This window comes from Pyxicephalus adspersus, chromosome 1 (assembly GCF_032062135.1).
Source record: "Pyxicephalus adspersus chromosome 1, UCB_Pads_2.0, whole genome shotgun sequence".
Classification (NCBI taxonomy): domain Eukaryota; kingdom Metazoa; phylum Chordata; class Amphibia; order Anura; family Pyxicephalidae; genus Pyxicephalus; species Pyxicephalus adspersus.
In genome coordinates, this window is record NC_092858.1 from 142,108,193 (window position 1) to 142,129,837 (window position 21,645).

At 37.1% G+C, this 21,645-nt stretch overlaps 1 protein-coding gene across 2 annotated transcripts in view; it reads right to left on the minus strand.

Annotated features, from left to right (window-relative positions):
• Positions 1–21,645, minus strand: part of CUX1 (cut like homeobox 1) — a 213,536-nt gene that overhangs the window by 48,572 nt on the left and 143,319 nt on the right. For both annotated transcript variants that reach the window (XM_072429632.1, XM_072429638.1), the window contains exons 9-14: positions 13,925–13,973; positions 11,153–11,257; positions 10,757–10,945; positions 5,814–5,872; positions 3,023–3,071; positions 1,381–1,477 (exon numbers count right to left, since the gene is read on the minus strand). In XM_072429632.1, coding sequence (XP_072285733.1) covers positions 1,381–1,477; positions 3,023–3,071; positions 5,814–5,872; positions 10,757–10,945; positions 11,153–11,257; positions 13,925–13,973 — 548 coding nt within the window. The remainder of the gene's footprint in view (positions 1–1,380; positions 1,478–3,022; positions 3,072–5,813; positions 5,873–10,756; positions 10,946–11,152; positions 11,258–13,924; positions 13,974–21,645) is intronic.

A 21,645-nucleotide genomic window follows, 5' to 3' on the forward strand; every position in this document is an offset into this window, starting at 1 on the left:
CAACAACATGAGCTTATTGCATACATAATTGATTGAATGGCCCACAGCAAACATTTACACTTGAGTGCAGCCTAGTCATGAATTCTATAGGAAACCAATATCTTTTTGTCAATTGCCAAATGTAACCATGATAAACCATACCACTTTCTAAAATCCTCATAAGATACTCAGATATTCAAGCATGAAAATAATAGTTATAGACATGATAGACTTTGTTACTAACAGATGAGTCTACACATTTGAGAAATATTTGCAAACTGTACAACACAAACTGTAGAAAAAAGAATTCAGGATAAGTACTCGGTTCTTTTCAGTAACGTCTGCCTTCTTGTCAATTGCAGATTATAAAAAAAAAATACAGCTCATTCACTTAAAGCTGTAAAAGGCGTTTTCCATTTTAATTGGAAAGTAGACCCCTACTTCAGTCTCATTAGTATAATAACATAGAGGTGTTGCTTGATTATTACTTCCCTTCAACTTAAATGTCAAATGTCTTACAAATGAATGTGTTGAATGAAGCTAATCCTCTTAAATAACATGGCGCTGCTATGAAAGCTGGTAATATTGGGGTGGCATTATACAAGTAATGAATATTGGGGTGGTCATATGCCATAGCATTAAAACAGATAAATACACTCCTGGCAGTATTCAGAAAAGGATTAACAAGAGAAAGAAGAAATGAGTGTCTAAGAGTCAGAAACTCCTATGGCATAATATTCATGACCAGTCAATGGCTGTTTCTTTTTTACAGGAGGAGAAAGTAAATCAAACCTTTCACTATATCTAAACCACACCAGGTATTATTCAACATTATTCTTACTTACAGCCTAAAATATATTCTGAAAAGTGGGTCCTAAGGGGCTTTGAAAATGTTGCCTAACAATTTCTAAACAAATTGTAATAATTTTTCCAAAGCCAGCTACTTATCAACTAGAGTTTGGAATAGAAATTAATTCCGCCCAGACTCAATGAACAGCAACAAGGTTGAAATGCAAGAACCCCACTAAGTTAATGCACATAGAGGTCTGAGGCAAAGGTGTTATATTTTTAGGTGAAATATCTCCTTAATTAGATAAAAACATTTTAACTTTTTTTTCTGTTTGTACATCTTTCCCTTAAAAAAAGGGGGGAAACAATCCTGCTATGTAGCACTATGACAGCTTACAAAGCTACCATTTTCGAAGAGCAATTAGTCTTATTATTTAAAGCAGTGCCAACAAGGTCTCCGAAACGTGTTCTATTCTGCCGCTTACACCTTTTACAGGTCAAACAATACTTGCGATTGCGTTGTTCATTAATCTTGCTGTCAGGTGTCTCTAACACCGCTTTCCACAGCACATTTGTTTTTGTCACTTACTCATGTCAGCAAAACAAACTTACCGCTCAGGTCACTGTTGCTAATACGGAGCGTGGCATTCTCTGACTGAAGGGATCGGTTCTTCTCCAGTAACAAAACCTCCAATGGTTTTGATGCATCCTAAATAACACAGCCAACAAAAATTTACTGATCAACAAGCAAAAAAGTAATAAGAAGAACCACTCAATAAAAAAATAATAAACATATTAAAAACTATTTTTGGATGTGTGTATTAATCAGAAGAACAATGCTAATATACTATTCTGTGGCTTAAAGAATTGTTAAATAAATCACGTCCTTCTGAAAGGGTAGAAGGTACCAGTTACCATCTCGTCCTGCCCTCAAAAACTGCCCCCAATATTTGTACTCTTTTTCATTAAATTTTTTGCATTCACAGATTAAACAATCTTACAATATTACCAATAAGTCTTGCAAATAAATGGCACAAAGATGCAGCAAAATCAAAGTATAAATTTAATGTCAGATAAATAAAAAAAATCATGTTGTACGTGCATGCCACAAAATGCATACAAATATTATCAGAAATACTTTATTTAAGGAATAGGAGTAATAATTTATTTCATTTCCATTGTAACTAATCAAGTGTCTTGTATCCATCTTTGAGTGGTTGTTACAGGAAACACAGACACCTTTTCTTCAAATTGCACCAACATTTTCTTATAGTTACACTAAAGCAATATCAGACTTTGTACACTTTCATATTTCTTTCAGGGGCATATGTCAGAAAACAAGATTCTTTTTAAAGTTTGTCAAAACAATATTCCAATATGACAAACCAGAATGGACTTATTTATTTAAATTTATTAAAATGACTTAAATTAGGGATAGTGTACATGTATTTAGATTCAGAAGCAATGCTTTCAAGGGAACATAGAGTCATGCAACTGATATGTTTGACATGTCTGCTTATTGACGTATATAGAAAAAAACTGATCATAGCAATAGCAACAACAAACACAAATGAACATGGCTCTTTTTAAACCAATGTATTATTCAAAAACTGCATTCCAGAGACTTCTAAAAGCTCAAAAAAGGGACCGTGGTCTGAATAGGAATGGATATTTTACAATTTAGGATTTGTCAGGGGAAACATTCCTCTTATCCGTTTCTTCCCCTCTTACCCCACCAGGGACATTGAAATTAGGTTCCTAAATACTCCTATTTGTCTCCCTGCTTTTAAAATGTTTGGGTTAGATGTACAATAAGGGAAACCACTGGAAAAATTATGTATGGTTGAGGGTCTGTCTACTTTCTCATGCCTCAAGCTTTGTATAGGTAAGTGGTTGGCCCTTGGGAGATGAGGGATGGGTGTAGTGGGGGAGGGTATCCATGACTTAGCTGTTTTTAAGCCCTAGGTGTGTTAGATTACTAGACTTTATATTACTGAATTCAGGATATACCTATTTTTTACTCTGCTCATTTCCCAGTCTTTCTGCTAAATAAAGAATGCTGTAAGAAAAATGACTTAACAAAAACATCAGAAAAAAAAAACACAAAAACCTTGAACGTTAACCCTAAAATGAACTGAGCAAAAAATAGCAAACAATAAGATATAAACCAGCACTGAAATGAAAAAAAAAATCCAGACCTCGTTGGCAGCCTAAAATGTGAACATTTCTGGAAAATAAGAAGTATGTACATTACCTGACCACCTGATCCTTCAGACTGGGAATACTCCATGGACTTTAGAATGCTGAAAAAAGCAACAAAGAGAATTTACAAAGAGTCCCCATTTCTAATAAACATCCGGAGGATCAGCCTCCCGAATCCCAATACTGCTAAAAGGACAACTCTTGGTAACTTTCTCAACTGCCTCTGCATCACAATAATCAGATAATGAATCACAACACTCGTCTGTCCCCAGATAAAATACATCTTTCTTATGGGTCATTTAAATAATGCATATCTCATTCCCAGCAGGCCACACTGTGGCATAAAATTAAATGTTAATAAGGATATAACATTTAAAGCTGTCAGAAAGTGTATATATTTGTTAGTGTAGCTGCAAGGGAGTTAGATTTGCATAACAGTCATAGTTAAATAACACCATTATTTTTCAAAAAAATACTCTATGAAAGAAGCAGATTATGTAGGAATACATGAGTCCATTTGTGGATTTTTACAAATTCCTCAGTGTAACATGTAGTAAAACTTGTACATGAATTAGTCTGTATGTAGAAGAATGTAAAGGCTTTCCAGCATAAATAAAACATTTACAACTTGTTCTGACACCTCCATGTAGAAACAAGGAGACCCTTTGTAAGAAACAGCATGACCCTTGTCCTTCTGTTGTTTTTATTTGCATCATACAGCATAGATTGAGCGGATTGGCTGAGCTGCAATACCAGATTTTGCCTGCTGGTGGCACTGCAGCTGATCTATGAAATTGCAACTCCGGGTTGAAAAGATAAATATTATTATTATTGTTACTAATATTTTATATAATATTTATATATCAGCAACATATTCTTAGCACTTTACAAAGTCCACAATCATGCCACTAACAGAGGGTCCCACAATCACACAGTCATGACAATTTCTGAAAGAAAGCCAAATAACCTAGTTGCATGTTTTTGGAATGTGTTTTTTCTCTACCTCCTTTCCATCTTGGGTATGTGATCTCCCTACAAATAAAAAAGACTGCAGTGTCACAGAAGGGAGGGAGAGTTCCATTAGGAGGTCCTGCAGACTTTACCAAAAATTATTTTGACTGAATTACTGCTCAGTGGCTACACTTTAATATCAGGGAAAAGTTTTTAACAGGTATTTTTGTGCTTGGTAAACATGTGATTGTTTAATAATTACTCTATTTGTTTAGATTTTTTTTTTAATTACTTTAGGTATACTTTTATTGGATAGGGCCATAAGCCAGCCCTTTTTTTTGTTTACAGTGATATCAATTACAGAGCTCAAAGTGCATCACAGCATTATTCTACAAATCCATAAATAAAATATGATAAATATATAGGAAACACAGCAAGTACATATTTCAATGCCACACTAGAATAATTTCAGGCAGACCTTACAATATTAAATCCATTCACAGAAAACATGCAATATTCTCTTTTTATCAAGCTGCATACATGGCACATACATGGAATGGATTATTGCACACTTTTTTAATGAACATTGCTGCTAAAGGGTATGCAGCATATTCTCAAACCTGGTGCGCCAGAGACAGACACATTTTCAACATAACTTTGTGATTGTGCATTATGAGCAAAGAAACTGTTTTCTGAACACTCAAAATGTAATTTGGACAAAATGATTTATGGCTGCAGGAAGCACTTGTCAAATAAAAAGAAGAATGATTGGTAAAGAAGGCAGAACACCGGGAAAACGCAAGCAAAAATAGATGCAGACCGTAATATTACATTTTGGGACAGCATATGAAACACTTGAAGCCAATGATAGTCAACCAAAAGCAAGCAACAATCTCGTACATTCTTTTTAAAGGGACACTACCATTTAATATGAAAATAAAACTTTTATTCTAGATTCAAAAGGGTGGATGTTAACAAATGCGCTGAAATAGATTAATAAAAAGCCATAATTCCAAGTATACATATAAATTATAATTATATGTATAAAATAAAACATTTCATTGCAGTTGTTGTTCCTGAGATAAGGCATAAATAGGGCAATCAGATTTTGTTTGGATAACTCACTGCCTCCCCCTGTCCCCTCCATATATCCTGCTTTTTCAAGGGAACCAGTCTCCGATTGAAATCTGGAAATGGATTGGAAATTTCAATAGAAATCTGATTTACCACTTTTTAGATGTCATAATGGTGCAGCCCTAACTCTACATTAAAGGAAACTAAACACTTTGATGGTTCTATCTTCCTCTAGCAGCCCAGAAGGAGTCGGCAGAGAGGTCAGCCTTCACTGATGTCTTGCATTGAGCTAACATTTGAGCTTTGATGGGGAAGAATACAAGTGAATAACAGCAGAGACACTGTCCCCGAGAGGTGAACCGTCATAGCAATTTTATAGTCTGTTTACAGACCCCATCAATTAGTGAAACCTGGTAGAAGTGTATGACAATTATCCAATAGGAATAAAAGTAACCATAATGACCCTACATTGCAAAAATCCTCATTCAAAATGAACAGTTTGAAAGTAGAAAAATGTATGGCAGTGTCATGCCAAAATCAAACAGTGATAAAAGGAAAATAGGAATAAAAAAAGAAAAATGGAAACAAAACTGATTGCACTATGACAATACTAGACAATGGCTGGCAATTTTGCTGTGATTCTGTGATTTTTATTCTGTTCTAGAACAAGTATGAAGTATGTACATCCTTTGTCAGACAAAGACAGCCAGACCAATAGTATTTTCAGAAAGCAGTCTTTCTTAATATTTAGTATTTTAAAGGTACAGACAGTTCAGAATACAAAGAAATAACAAAAGACTGGGGGACTATTTACTTACTTGAGCTCCTTCTTTATTTCTTCATAGTCAGCCTGCCCTTTCAGTTTTTCTTCAAGTTGCTGCAAACAGTGTAAGAACACAAGTTAACTAAATTGACAAAATACAGGAGGTTGGACTCATAATGGTATGCAATGACACAATGTAAAATAAAATACCCAGCAGCTTTCTATATTTTGCAGAACACCCTGATCACATAAAAGTGGGGTACTGAAGGTCAATGGTTTTGACTCACTCCTTGCTGCATAGCTATTGGTCAATCACTATAACATATGGCTTTTCCAATCAATAGAAATTCAAGGAAAGGGGCAGGTCAGATTAAATCTATATAGCAATGTAAATGCATTCAGTTTTGCTGCAGTGTCAACAGGCTAACAGAAGGAGAGGGCAGAGTGACAGAGAGGGGGACTTATTGGTTTGAAGCTTCCCTTACATCCCTTACATACTTAAACCACCAAAATAATGTCGTTCCAAGTAAGGTAAATTCAACCTTAATTGTCACAATAGCTAGTGTGCTAAAGTCGTGTTCAATAATAGCTAATAACATGCAGCACCATGAAAACGTCAGATCTAAATAGAGTCTAAGATGGCATAATTTTCAGCTGAAAAAGAATGGAAAGGTTTTTCTATGCTGCATTGCTCAGCTGTGCAAATCTTTAAATTGGTTGGACAGAAACGAAAAACCCTTAGAAGTTAAAACAGTTCCAATATATTTATTATTTTGATTTTACCTTTCTTGCCTGGCGTTTGGTTTCACCTTAATACATAGTTACATTCATTTGCATCAGAAGTGTTTTGGACTAATGATCCTAGTCCTAACTGTATAGGAAACTGATCATCATATTATACAATGTTTCCACATGATACAGTACACAGAATAACAAACAAATGTCACTGTGGCTTCCATGTGAAAATTGTTAATGTGATTTTAATGCTGCAAGTGAAGGGATTCAGCTGGAATCCGTTCACATGCCAAAATGTACAGAGCTGAACTAATGCCGAATATTCTAACAGAATGATATCAGAGGCCAAAGAGTGAGCAATCGTTACACATAGGATGCAGCATAATAAAATGTTTTAAAAAGGATCATATGTGTGTTACTGGCATGTTGTAGGAAAATTATTTGATGCAACAATTGTAAAAACTGGAAGGACAGTCTGGTACAAAAACATCAAAACGTGAGTTCATTATTTGTTTTATGTTTTAAAGATAAATGTCAGATGTGAAAGCTATCAGCATCATATAAATCTTATCAGTGTGGTAACATTTTACAATCCTGCTCCTGTATAAATAAATAAATTCACAGATACGGGTGTTTTCCAGGGCTCTGTTAGGAGGAATTACCCCTATTTTATGTTGCAGTGATTTATTTTTTCTTTACGTGTGGCTATTGAATATTACCACTGACACCAGGACATAAAGTGAGAACTCTTGAGGGGTTTTATTACTATTCTATTCAATATTCAAGTTCTAACCAAGCCCCTCCCAATCCAGCTGCATTTTGGCATTTGTGATGAGGACTGAAGCACCAAAACCCTGGTACTATGGTACTAAGGTGTAAATGTCTGCTGAACTACAGTCAAACAACTAAAAACACAGACTAAACAGTGAGAGCTGGTAAACAGATTTGTACATCTGTTAATCCAGCCCTGAGATTTACACTGCCCACCTGCAAAGCTGTGCCTAGAAAGCATGCAGCAGGTTCACTTGCATGTTTTCTCCCCAACTTGTGGCCATAGGAAATGCAGTACATGGATGAGCATATTTCTCTTTCCCCCTGCTCTATTCCTCAGACTGCTCACTGAACTGCAAAACACCCTTGTGCTGTAATTCTGCTGTACAGTAGACCTCATAAGACTTAATGCCAATTCTAATTTAGGTATTTACTCTTGCTTAAATTTAATAAATACATTAGAGTTGCTACAACCATTTCTGCCTTTCATATTGGCTCGGCGTTCCCCTTTAGTGCAGTCCCCTTAGTTTTACTTTAAACAGTAATCCAGTGGATCTTTCAGATTACTGAACTGAAGTCACTTAAGGTGTTAAAGAGAATATTAGGCAAATCTATGTTATTTCTCATTTAACTTCTATTAATTGGATCATACTGGGTTCTATGCACAACACTCATATCATTTACTTTAGACAAATTTCAGCTCTTGGAACATTGAAATATATATCTGATATATCACTAGGAATGGTGTGCCTGTTCATGTACAATACATATTAAAAAATTGGACTTACTCTTTGGTGCAGTTTACAAAGCAGTTAGGATGTGCAAGAATTTATTACAGCCAATCATAGTTTTGCTTAGCAAAGCAAGATCAGTGAAAGATGACTTCAGATAGGTGGCTGTGGGATACTGGACTTTATTTACCCTAATGAATATTCATGTCCAGGGAGAGCATGTTTTTATTGTGCAGGAGAAATCATCCTCGTTATGCTGATATAATGCTATCCCGGCATTTGCATTCCCGCAGTCATGTTACAGTGTCAGGGCCGCAATTTATTTGATGTCCGAAACACGAGACAAATTTGTGGTGACATCATCCATCAAAGGATGTAGACGTATGCAAAGCGTGGGCCAGCCATGCATGTCAGTGAGAATAAATGACTCACACAGATCAAGAGGTTTTGCTTTAGTGTGCACATCCAAAAACCACAGTCTATTAGAGACGTCTCATTGAGCACAATTTCATGATGTCCCGAATTATCTGAGATGCATGTAAATAAATGTACATTATACTGCAGCAATGTATTTTGCAGGGCACCTAAGGTTAATGGTGTTTCTCAACACACAACATATCTCACTGAAAGGGAATAGGGTGATAACAGTTCTAGCATAAGCATCAGGCTTCTCCTACAGTGATTAATATCACCGATTCAGTGTATGCCAGACCCCAGAAGCATCAAAAACAATTGATCTCCCTGTTTCTGATATCTGTTGTTTTCGGGACCTTAGGCAAATCACTATCTATCTGGTTCTTGTGAATCGGAATTAAAAAGCTCAGGAAATACATTTTTTGTGCCTGTAGATTCCATACCAAGCTGCTCATAGTATTAGGAAAGAAATTATCTTATAGATGCATTTTTTTCTACAGGTTATGAATGACAGCACAGTTCATCCTAACAATTATTAATACCAAATCACTATAATCGTCTGCACATGAGGAAACTTTAGTGTCTTCTACAATATAAACTGATCCACCTAACTGCTGTCTTTTTTGGAACTACCATGCTAAATATCATGCCCTTGCAAACCTGCTGCACTGAATTTGTGTCTCATATTACAGCACTTCCAGTATCTATACTCTGATATCCCAAGTTTATTTAATTGTCACACTTTAAGCAGGATAAAAACTGAAAAGCTGAAATTGCTGACCTGGTTTTAACATGCTCTGGTCCTCTGCCTTTAAAACTTTTAGTTAGTAAGGTTACTAACCCAGAAGGAGCACAAAGCCCAGATGGTTCAGCTCACTGTCACATTGTTATCTGCATACTTGTTTCAGATATGTGATTTAAATGTCTGAAACCAAAAGATCAGCTTAATATCCAGGCAATTACCAATCTTTACAATTAGTTCAGCAATGGTGGTTTCCAATACCTCTCAATATACGTCCATCTTAAAGACTAAAATACGGGCTTAAAGTGTATCTAAACTCAGAATTTTTTTAAGGGTCAACACACTTTAAAAAAAAACAAACAAACAAAAGCAAAAGGGTGTAGCACTGCCCTCCTAATGAATGGGAGCGCAGAGCCTCCTCGGATACCTACGTCACGCATCCCCGGAGGCTCTTGAGTGCTCCTTCAGGGCATGCCAGAGCACAGAAGGAGACCTTTCATGAAAAGGGAAAAAAATTCACGCATGCGCAATGAGAATTGGCAAGTTTTTTTCCAAGGCTACGTCACCTGATCTCGCGCCTGCATTGGGTGACGTAGGAAGAAGAACCCGGAAAAAGAGAAGATGGCGGCACCTAGTGTGCCGGCCCGAAGATGGATGCCGGAACGACGAGGGACCTGATGGAAGAAACCTCCGGATCGATCGACTGCTCTACAGGATTAAATATTTTTGTGTTGTATTTTTTTTTTTTAGGCAATTTTGAGTTTACTTCTTCTTTAAAAAATTACCTTTCCCACAGATAACTACAGTGCTGGTCACACCAATAGTTTTTGGCATGACTGCTAAAGGAACGGTTTGGCCTATCTGAGCTCTTTTTCTCCCCTTTAACAATGATCACATGACCAAGTGTCTGGATTTTTTCTTATATGATCAGTTCTGTTTTGAGCTTACAGCTGAATTTAGTCAAGGAAAATAAGTACAGCACTCCTTTTATTACTCTTTTTATCCATCCCAGCAGGACCATTTAAATAATGAAAAGCAGGTTTAAATGGAGAAACTGCTCATCAAATAAAACTTAATTTGAGAAAACATGAATGCAAGATGTCTAAAAGCTGCTATTACCTACTGCACGTAAAGGCTAAGTTTACGTTTCTATTATTATTAGTATTATTAATAATAATAAACAGGATTTATATAGAACCAACATATTACGCAGCACTGTACTTTAAACATTTTTCTATATCCCTCTGTGTCCCTATACTGTTGGAATCTAATCCACCCTTACCACTTCAGTACTACTTCTCAAGATCCAAGGTGGGTCTGGAAACTGTACATTCCCTTGCCGCAAGACCTTCTCTACTGCCAAGCAGTACAGCCCATTGACTTTTATATTAGAAGCATTCTCAGGTGACATGTATATGATGCAGTTGAGGGCATGAGGGCCATCTTGCATCTTGTAGTGCAGGGTCTTCTTTAGGTAAATCTTTAAAACTCATGTACCCATAAATCAGATGGAAAACAGATTTCAGACTTGATGGTTCAGATAAAAAAAACAGACTGAACTAAAACCATTTGATTTTCCCTTTAGTTGTATATTAAAGTGCATACCTTAAGATTGTTGTTCTTGGTGTTTAACTGCTGCTCAAGCTGTGATATCTGAGTTGCGGAGTTCTCTCGAAGTTTAGTAAGACTGGCCTGTAACCTCTGTACATCTTCCACAAGCTGGGCAATTTCCCTCTCCTTGGCAGTAAGCTCAACCTCCATATTGGAGCGTGTTGCCCCTTCCAGAGTCTGATCCTGTGAATGAAAGTATATATTGAGGGCTGTCACAAAATAAACACCAACACAACATTTAGGAGTACATTTATTCATGTATTACAACTCTTCAAACTTTTATTACGTATACTCCAAAAGGTCCTGTCTTAAAACATGACAGGGATACATATTATTTGCCGCTCTGTATATATAAAGTTTGGCCAAAAGAGTATATTTTGTGTTGCTTACGGTGTCAGGCGGTTTCTGTATCTGTGGGTCATGCTGTAGAAATTGGTTGAGTGATGAGAGCTGTTCCTTTAAGGCCTCTGCCTCTCTCTGCGCCACCTCTGCTCTCTGAAGGGAGAAAGAAAAAAAGGTGAAGAGAGAAATACATTCATTTTAACAACTGACAATTAATCTCAGAACATTCATCAATTCATGCCCGACTGACTATAATTGATTTTCCTAAACACTCAACCTAATAAATGTAAGGAGGGGGGAAAGAGAAAAAAAAATCATGGAAAGTGATGGATTTTTATTTTAAACAGTACAAGGAAGAAATAATTGAGCGATTATGACAGTAATTTAACGCTAGAAGCAAGGAATCCCCTGCTGCTGTTAATGCTGCAGCCCACTGAATTTATCAGGCTGAATAAATATGAGGAGAAATGGAATCTTTTTTATTCAATTTATTTCTATACTCATGCCGAGAATGATTTCATTTTAGAATTACTCGTGGGAATGACTCATAGGGGGAGACATGGTAGGAACCTTTTAATCTGGTAGGGACGGAATGTCTGTATCAGATTTGCACACCCCATAGCTGGTGAGAGGGGGTTAAAGGGAATTTGTAAGGCTGCATATATATTTGGAGTTTTCATTTCTGAGTTATTTTTCATGGGGCTGATCCTGGCTTTACCAATTAGAAAATCCTTGGTCCAAAACAAGAACTTACATAATAGGTGTCCTAACACCTAATACGCATTTCTTTGATTAAAGTTCACCAAATAAATCGTTAGTTCAACCAAGTGACTTTTGAAAAAGGAAGTGGAAGCCCACCATGGAGGTCAAAGCAGGTATGCAAAATACAGATACCCCAAGTTTCTGAGCCACCTAAGATAAGGAAAGTTTGGATGGTTTAACTGTCCAAAATGTAACAAAAACGGAGATATTAGTATTGGATTCACTGACCCTATAAAGCATAGATAAGTTTTTGCTGAAGGGACAGGTAATGTCCTTTCTGTAATAAAACAAACTTGTCTGCCTGATCACAATCTTCTTTATAATGTCACTGTAGCTGCACATGTGAATCCCAGGGTACGATCCAGGCATAGCTGGCTGCCGGTAAACTAATGAACTCGTATGCGCATGTTCAGCGATTACATCACTTCCACCAAGATGGCTGAAGATCCTGATAGGCTCTCAGGATAGGATGGGTGAAAATGCGGGTGAAGGAACAAAGGGAGATGAGTTCAGTTAGAAAATTGCAAACAGGTAGGCAAGTTTATTATACTCCGAAGAGACATTGGTTGTTTCTTCTGCAAAAAAAGAAACTGCCTGTTCACAGTTTTTTATTTTTTAAGTTTAGTTTTGCTTTAACAACAAAAAAGAACGACAACTCCAAGTACACAATTTTATGCATTTCAATTGTTGCCTGAAAAAGGTGTTATTTCAAATATGTGCAAACATTGCAATGTAGAACTTTTCCTTTTTTTTTTTTTTTTTTTTAACACATGCAACAAAGTGCAAGCAAACAAAGTTGAGCCCTAGCAACCTAAATGTAAAACTAAAAGAAATGCTTGGTTAAAGTACTCTGGTGCCTGGTAAGTAAAACCAACCAAAATGCTTTACATTTTAGAAAAAGGAGTAAAAATTTGTATTTCTTTATAATATTTCTACTGCTTTATGTGACTGCAGTCTGGGGAATGCTCACTGTGTGGTCACTGGCATAATCAGTAAAAGTACCATCGCCAAAAGTGAAAAAGACAGCATTATTTTTTAGGGCTTCAGAGTTTGGGTCATTTTTTAACAGCTGTATCCCTGATGAGAGATTTTTCCTATGTGATCACTGTAAACAGAAGTAAGGAGAAATCTCTTTAACTTGATAGTGGTTCTAACTCTTCTTTGTGTAAAAAAAAAAAAAAAAAAAAAAAAAAAGATGCATGAGCAAAACAACTAAAATTCACATTATAATGGTCATATCAACATGCTACACGCATCATTTTTAAAAAAGACAATGCTTGTCAGCAGTCCTCTTACTCCATAAACTACACTTACATATAGTTAAAATGTGACGCACTGAATTGCCCGATGAGACCCAACCTTAAGGCTTTATAAGCACAGTTGCCCTGTCTTTGTCTATATTTGGTTTCTTTAAAGTTGCTTTTAAAAGCCAGTGATTTTATTGCACATAATTAGAGGCAGACTCAGGCTCCCTTTATGGCATCCTCTGTATATGACATTGGCAGTAGGTTTTGTTGATCCCATGAATAAAGTAAAAACAATCCTCCGCAGCATAGAACTGATGCAAAAAGTTCATTTTCATTGTCTACATCACTATGCTACAGCATAAAAATCCATTCAAGTAATGCCCAAATCCAAGCTCTTTTCAGCGAGATCATACAATCCCAAAAGATGTGCTTAATCAAAACGTCATGTACATTGCTAGCCTGCCAAAAGACCTTGGTTAGAACTACAAATCCTTCTTGGATAAACGCAAGTGCGTGTTTGCCAAAGCAGAGGCAAATAACTCCGGTCTCGAATCCATTCCAGGACCAATTTCTCAGCATGTTATTATGGTGTGTATTAGAGAGCATTTAACACTGTGATCATTTCATAATTACATTTCAATACCATTTTATTTCAATATGTCTTTATTATAAAGCAAACTGTATTCTTTCTTTAAATCTGCTCACATTCTACAGGGCAGAATACTCTACCACAGAATAAAGACCAATAGATACGTATGGGCTCCTATATCACTATTACAACCTAGTTAGAAAAACAGTTATGAAGTTTTACCTGGTTGGCTCTTTCAAGGTCCGTCATTATCATCTCAATTTCATCAGCTCTGTGGACAGAAAAAAAAACGTATGAAAATAACACTAATTGTATTAAACACGTACATCATAAGAACAAATGCAAGTACAATAAAGATCACGAATTGTTTCAAGGCAACAGTAACATTGCTAAGAGACTATCTTGTAGATTCAACAAAAAATCAAGATCATCAATAATATCATTAATGATTAGGCCTCGTATACACAGGCTTTGGCTTGTATGTGAGCAGCACATACAAAAAGGTAATGCAAAGATTTCAGCAACTGTATTGAAGATTTTAAAGCACCATTCAGCTCCAGGTTTACATAAATTGTATGTAAAATGAATTTACATACGGACCATTGAAAGTATATTGTATTATAAAGGAAAAAAGCACCCCTTGATTCTGTCAGAAATGTACAGATTTCCTGTGTTTTTTTGTTTTTGGCTGTCATCTAAATGGGTCCTAATCTTTTTTTTTTTTTAACTTAAAATGCAAAACAATTCTTATGGCGTGGAGATGAGAAATGTAGGGAGGAATCTATAGTTCAATCAACTGGGCATAGATGTTGCTATTTTTGTGCTGAAGAGGAAATGTGTTGTCTGCCCAGAGAAGGAAATTATGGGGTAAGTGAATTTCTTGCAGATCAACAGGTATTTTTCTATATTATTATTATTATGGCACAGTATTTATATAGCACCGACATATTACGCAGCGCTTTAAAAAGTCCATAGTCATGTCCCTCAAAGGGGCTCACAATCTAATGTCTCTACCTCAGTCATATGTCATTAATACAGTCTAGTTATTTTGGGGGAAGCCAAATAACCCAACTGCAAGTTTTTGGGAGGAAACCGGAGTACCCGGAGGAAATCCACGTAAGCACGGGCAGAACCTGCAAACTCCATGCAGATAGTGTTCTAGCCGAGATTAGAACCTGGGACCCAGCACTGCAAATTTTTCTATACTTGAAGGATCTTTAAAGACGCCCTGCTATACACTTTAACCACAGATGAGAATGCTTCCAGTAGGGTTTAGTGGGCTCCAGTGCCCTTCTGAAGCCTACGGACTGCTTGTTTAAAGCACTTATATCAAGATATTTAAAACTTCCCATACTAGGATGAAAATAGGCCGAGGGGTCCGAATATGCAACATGACGAAGGTAACAGATGGTGCTGGAGCCAAAGTCAAATGGAACACCCAAACCTCCCAGGGGTACAGAATAGTCAGAAATGATGGCAAGGAGCTCTGGTATAGAATCCAGGCCATACAACAACCCAGATGCTGGCCCGGCTGGCGTTCTGTGAAATAACAATGATAAAAAGTTTCATATAGTTTGTGAAAATAAAGTTCTCGTTATAGCTTTAACAATTTTGGGAGTTCACTTGCCCTGCCTAACTATTTCTCAATGACAAAAGCCAATATCATTAACGGAGCACACAGAGACTACCTGTAATCAATTCTAGCCAAAATATAAACAGACGCTATTTTAGTTACCAAGAACCGCTCGGAGAAATAAGCACAGATTTTACTTCGATAGATCTTTCCTGTACAGGCTAATTGCAACTGTTTACATTCCAGTTCTCTTGTTTAAGAAGAGCCGTTCTCTTCAAAACAGCATCTAATTATAGATCGGCACTGTAAATATGAATTCATCTTAATCCCTACACGTGTAAATATTTTTACTCATGTTTCTTGTTGAGAGCAGAGCTTGTTGTATTGGTGCTTTAAATGATTTTCGTGTGAATAAACACTTAAGCAATATGTCATTCTCCTTAATAACGGCCAATATTCCTGCCCTATTTTGGTCAGCATTGAAGAGATCACAAGATCTCAGTACAGTTTATCCTTTATAAATCCCATATTAATACAACACATGTCCAGGTTAACCTAACAGTGACTGGTCCATCCTGTATTACAGTATAACTTTCCTGCCTGCTATTGCAGACCTCCTCCTGATCATGCTTGTAGTCAGGTTGTCATGCTGGACTACTGGCTTCCATACATTCCAGGTCACTGACGGGTCAATAAACAGGCAGATCAGGAAGATCAGAGCTTGATTGAAAAAAATATATTTGTTTGGCTGCCAGATGAGGGTATTTTTTTTGAAATGTTACCCTCTAGCTTTCCTGTAAAGCTTAACTTTAAGAAATCACTAAATGCAAGTTTGAAATGCTTTACCTGCAAAAGTATTTGAAATATTGTTCATCCTGTCCTGAGATTTACACAGACCATCCCTGTAGAAGCTGACCTGAAGTTCATCTGAAGTAGTTGGGAAACACTTAAAAGTTTCCATACTTCCCCAGCCTGTGACTGGACAGTGAAAGGAGAAACAGCAGACTAATGAACTCCTCCTTCAATTACTCTGATTTTGTCTCCTGCCAGAATGTCCAATGTTAGTATATAAGCATTGTATCACATCAGCTACTAGTGCAGCTTCTCTCTCTACCTGAAATATGTTGTACAGAGGATTACAAGAGCTGATACCAAATCAAGTAAACAAAAAACATGTGATGTTGTATTAATAAATAGCCTAGTTGGAATCATTTGTTCTATATTCCTGCTTAGTATTGTACTTCATTGTACCTCCCCCTCAAGATAACCCTATGAACTAGGTATAACCTGCCAAAAAACAAGAGATCTTCAATAAATCTCTCTAACAATCTGAGCCATTCATCAGGAATACAAATCTCATTTACTGAAACACAGATGGACACTAGAGGGAGCATTGCACATTATAAAATATCAAACATGATCAAGGCCCAATAGAAAGAAAAAGTCCTGTTAGAACACTACAATTTAACTTTAAAAAAGTCCTTTGTTTCCTGTTAAACCCCATTGGGTAAAAAAAAAAAAAGCAGCTACTTCAATCAATTAATAACTGGTAAAACTGAGAGGCACATAGGACATAGGTAAGGTACACAGAGCAATACTAAGATTCCCCAGCACTCACTACAACTGAACATAACTAAACAGTTTTAACATTAAGAATAAAAACTGTTTTTGTTGCAGAAATTTGCAAATACACACAAATGTATACTTCCCTATACCAGGCTCCAATTGCACCCTGCACACCAGATATTTGTAAGAGCTAATTGAAAGTTACAAATGGGCAAAACAGCATTGGCTGACATTCTGCAGACCAAACAATATTATATTTCATACAGTGGGAGGAATTAGAACAAAGCGGCTCAGACTTCAAAGCAAGGCAGAGATATTGTATTGGTGGAGGGGGGTGACAGAACCAAGGAAAAGACAAAATTTTAACTGCCAAAAAAAGGGATTTCTTTTTGGACTGGTGTCACTTTAAATAGTTAGATTTTTTTTTCTTCTCAGTATCCCATTCTATGTACAATGCAATTTAATCTTATCTTCGTATGATAACAGTGCTATTAAATTCATTTCCATTTCACATAGCAATTTATGATGAGGCTGTAAAGATGGCTGTGGTTGCTTTTCTACTCATGTTAATAGGAAAGTGCTTGTTATACGAACACTCTATAAAAATGTTTATGTGTGCCGATGTGGGACCAAACTAAATGCAAATCCACCAAAGAGAACAAACATTTACCCATCCAAATACATGATCTAGAAGGGACGGACACCTAGGATTTGATCATACTACAACTAGATGGCCTGGACCAACAATGATGAGCCCACCTCCATAACCCTAATATCTACAGAGCAGAAAAAAAACAAGAAAACCAGCCAAAATGTCACCAATCCAGTACACCAGAAGAAAACTCTCCCATTAATGGTCCCGGACTGAAAAAAAAAAGACAAGAGATTCTAAACTTTTCAGGGTCTCCAACACATAAAAGATTTTGGGTAACATTGAGCTTTGTAAAGGAATTTTTTTTTTGTTAAGAATGTCCTCTGATGTTTCCCTAGTGTATAAATGATTAAAACTCCATAGGATTGGCAGGAGGGTGTCTACATTTCATGGTGCCTCAGGCAGCACTAAGTCTAGGAATGTTCTTGGTTCACCACAGTCCCTTACTGCTCTTCTCTTCCCTTGTTTCTTCATCAGTGCTTCACATTGTTCCTGTGGGAGAAAATGCTCCGTGATCATATCTGTGGCTAAGTTACTATATGAGAGAATCTATTATTTGCTCCTTAGCTATTCTGTTTTTTTGGGACATTCGAGAGGCCATAGGCTCCAGCCTTAAGATGCCCATGGACGTTAGAACTGCAAGCAATAGGAAACAACTTCCGGGGACTCTTTGCTTTAGAACTTATCAATCCGACCTAATCATAAATTGTAATCATTTTACTATCATACTGTATATACTAAAGTTCTGTATACAAAAGTGTTTTATTATGACAACTGAGGATATTTCCAAGGACCGAACTTTAAACCTGAAAAGGTCTATTAAATTTAGGGAAAATTGGATATTGTCTAAATTGACAAAATAAGTGAACTAGGAAAAAGAACATCATCAGGAAAAGGCATTTGTCCCACTTGAAGATCATGTTAGGACATTTGGAAGAACATATCTCCAAGTTGCAGCACATGGATGCTTAATCATCAGCTGTAGCACCCCCGATGACCGTGGTGGTGGTCATAGATGGGAGGTTATTGTATTAGTTGTACTAGTCTAAACACAAGTTGGATACATGGCCCATTCTTTTTGATTTTTTTTGTTTAGTGGCCTTCAGAGAATGAGAACCTTGATGGAGCAACACTACAAGAATTAGGTCCTGTGTTTAAAAAACATGCCATAATTCAAAGAAACAAAACAAGAAAAGGCAATATGCAAACTATGGGCTCTATTCTAGGCATTAACATGAGCAATGTTCAGACTAGAATTTTTTTTAAGCTTGGTGGGAAGAAATTGTAGGTGGGTGGCAGGCAGCCCTGTATTGTGACCCAGTGGCCATCCAAAAAACAGCTGGATGGCTACTGAAAAGTGCTGGGTGGTGCCCCCAGCTAAAAGAGGCTAGGGAGAACAATGATGAGATACCACTGATTGTTACCACTGAGGTCTGATTGTTATTATTACTACTATACAGTATTTTATTTAGCGCCGACATATTATGCAGCGCTGTACAAAGTCCATAGTCATGTCATTAGCTGTCCCTCAAAGGAGCTCACAAGCTAATGTCCTTAACATAGCCATATGTCATAACCACAATTTTTTGGGGGAAGCCAGTTAACCTAACTGCATGTTTTTGAGATGTGGGAGGAAACCAGAGTACCCCGGAGGAAACCCACGCAAACACGAAGAGAACCTGCAAACTCCATGCAGATAGTGTCCTGGCCGAGATTCAAACCTGGGACCTAGCGCTGCAAAAGCCACAGTGCTAACCACTGAGCCACCGTGATTAATAAATGTATAAATAGGACTGTTTATTTATGATAAAATTACATATCTTTCAAGCCGTGAACTAAATCTATTTCCGATCTAGCTGCACCTTCTCTGACATTTTTTCAGTCACTCAGGAAAGACTGAAGTTTACAGATGCTCAGAAAAATAGGTTTGCATTTTTTTCCTATGTTCCTTCACACATCGATGCCCACAAACTAAAGAATTAAAAAAAAACAAAAAAAAAAACACACAGTTTGCTTGGATGTAGCCTAAAATACAGACCTCTAAAATCACACATTTCAGTAGTATCTAGATGAGAGCTCAAGAGAAAAATAAAAACATATTCCGTTGTAAGGAAATCTACACATGTAAGGAATTACAACAGAATTGGCCTCTTGTGGCCCAACATGGTGTCCAAATAACTTATGTGCGAAGAAAAAAAAAGGCCAACAGTATCACACAGACAACATCTGAAATGCAGGTCACAGCTCAGCATGTGACCCACTGTGCAATCAAAGCCATTGCCTGTAACTGTCACTCAAGGTTCAATCATTTCAGCACAGGACAAATTGAACAGCTGTGGCTCGGAGAATTAAGTGTGCTGCATGATTCATTCTGTATCTATAAAGGAAGGCATGTGAGAATATCCTGTGCTCTGCAATGCATTACAGGCTCCTCTGCCATAGATTAGGTTAATACTTTCACCATCATGTAACGCAATATTATCGACAGCGATTGTAAAACCTTAAAAATAACCCAAGTGGCAGTTATTATTCCCTGCTGTCACACAGATAATTTCCCAGTGACCTATTTGTAAATAAAATAGGAAAAAAAAGATGGAGTTTATTGAAGGCATTTATTGCTCACAGCTGTAAAGTGCCATTACAGGAACGGTTAAGTGAGCTCTTAAAGGCAACGTATAATTAAACATTGGAGCTTTAAAAAAATACATATATATTGGTGTATTATTCACATAATCTAATGAATGCAAATGTGAAAAAATAAGTACACCCATACGTTAACCACTACTTCAAATCCACAAAATCAGAATCCGGTGCCAGTAATAGGAACCTCCTAGACGTTTTCTGGTGGAAGCTTATTTAAACCTCAGAGCTAACTGAAGGTTTGGGGTCTCTTTGATATTGTTGTGTGTGTTGTCATCATGTCAGGGATAAAAGAGCTTTCTAAGAGTTGTGGATGCCTCAGCCAAGCAAGAGATTTAAACATATTCCCAAAATATTCATTGTTCTACTGTAAAGAAATAACCTACATGGGGGGTATGTTATTCCAAGACTTGCTGGCCTATCTAATTCTTAATAAAAAACAAAACTCTAAATTCTATTACGTGATCTGCAGGTAACTCTTGCAATAGTTAGTGCAATAATCTTTAGATAAAAAGAGATTGTACCAATTAAATCTGAATAGGACGTGGACCAGAAAACAAATGTTGACCAAACATTAGAGTATGACTACAGATTGCCATGGAACATTTGAGCAGAGACCAAACCAAATCAAAAAGAGTTGATTGTCCACAGTAAAGCTGCGTACACACTTGCAATTTTTGTCGTTGCAAAGGATCTTTCACGATCCTTTCCAACGACAAGGGAGTGCACGATGCATGAACGGTGCTGTACATACAGCACCGTTCATGCTCTATAGAGAGGGGAGGGGGAGAGCGACGGAGCGGCACCCTGCTGCTCGCTCTCCCCCTTCCCTTTCATTAGGATCGGTTGTCGTCCATCGTCCGTGGATCCGGCAGGACGGTCGTTCGGACGATGGACGACACAGACTGTACACACGGCAGATTTTCGCCCGATATTTGGCCGATGATCGGGCGATAAAAATCTGCCGTGTGTACGCAGCTTAAGAGTTGACCAGCAATTTAGGAGAAAATTAGCATGGTGATGGAAATGTTTTGGTTTGAGGGTGCTTTACAAGTTCTGAACAGCCTAAAGTCATCAAGTGAACTCTGAATTCTACATTTTATCAAAGTGTGCTTGGTAAGTGTGTGAAGCTTTCTGAAAGATAAAGGTAAAGTTTAAACCCTTATGACTCAATAATGATCCAAAGCACACTAACTAATCCATAATGTCTGAAAAAGAAGAAATGGAGATACTGTGAGCTCTCTGCGACGTGATGCAGCATTTAGTGCACACTGTGGAGAAGTTTCCAAAAAATATGAACTTGCTTAAAAAATCTTTCCATACGGCACATTTCTGATCATAGGTGGATTATCTTTTGTCACTGCACTGCCTTACCTGCGTTTTACATGTACACTGAAAAGGATTAATTTCTTGTTTTAAAGAAACTGAGCTGATTTTGGATGAGTGTGTGGATCAAAGAGCTGAGCTCTTTTATCCACACATTCAATACATGTGTATACTTACTATCACTAC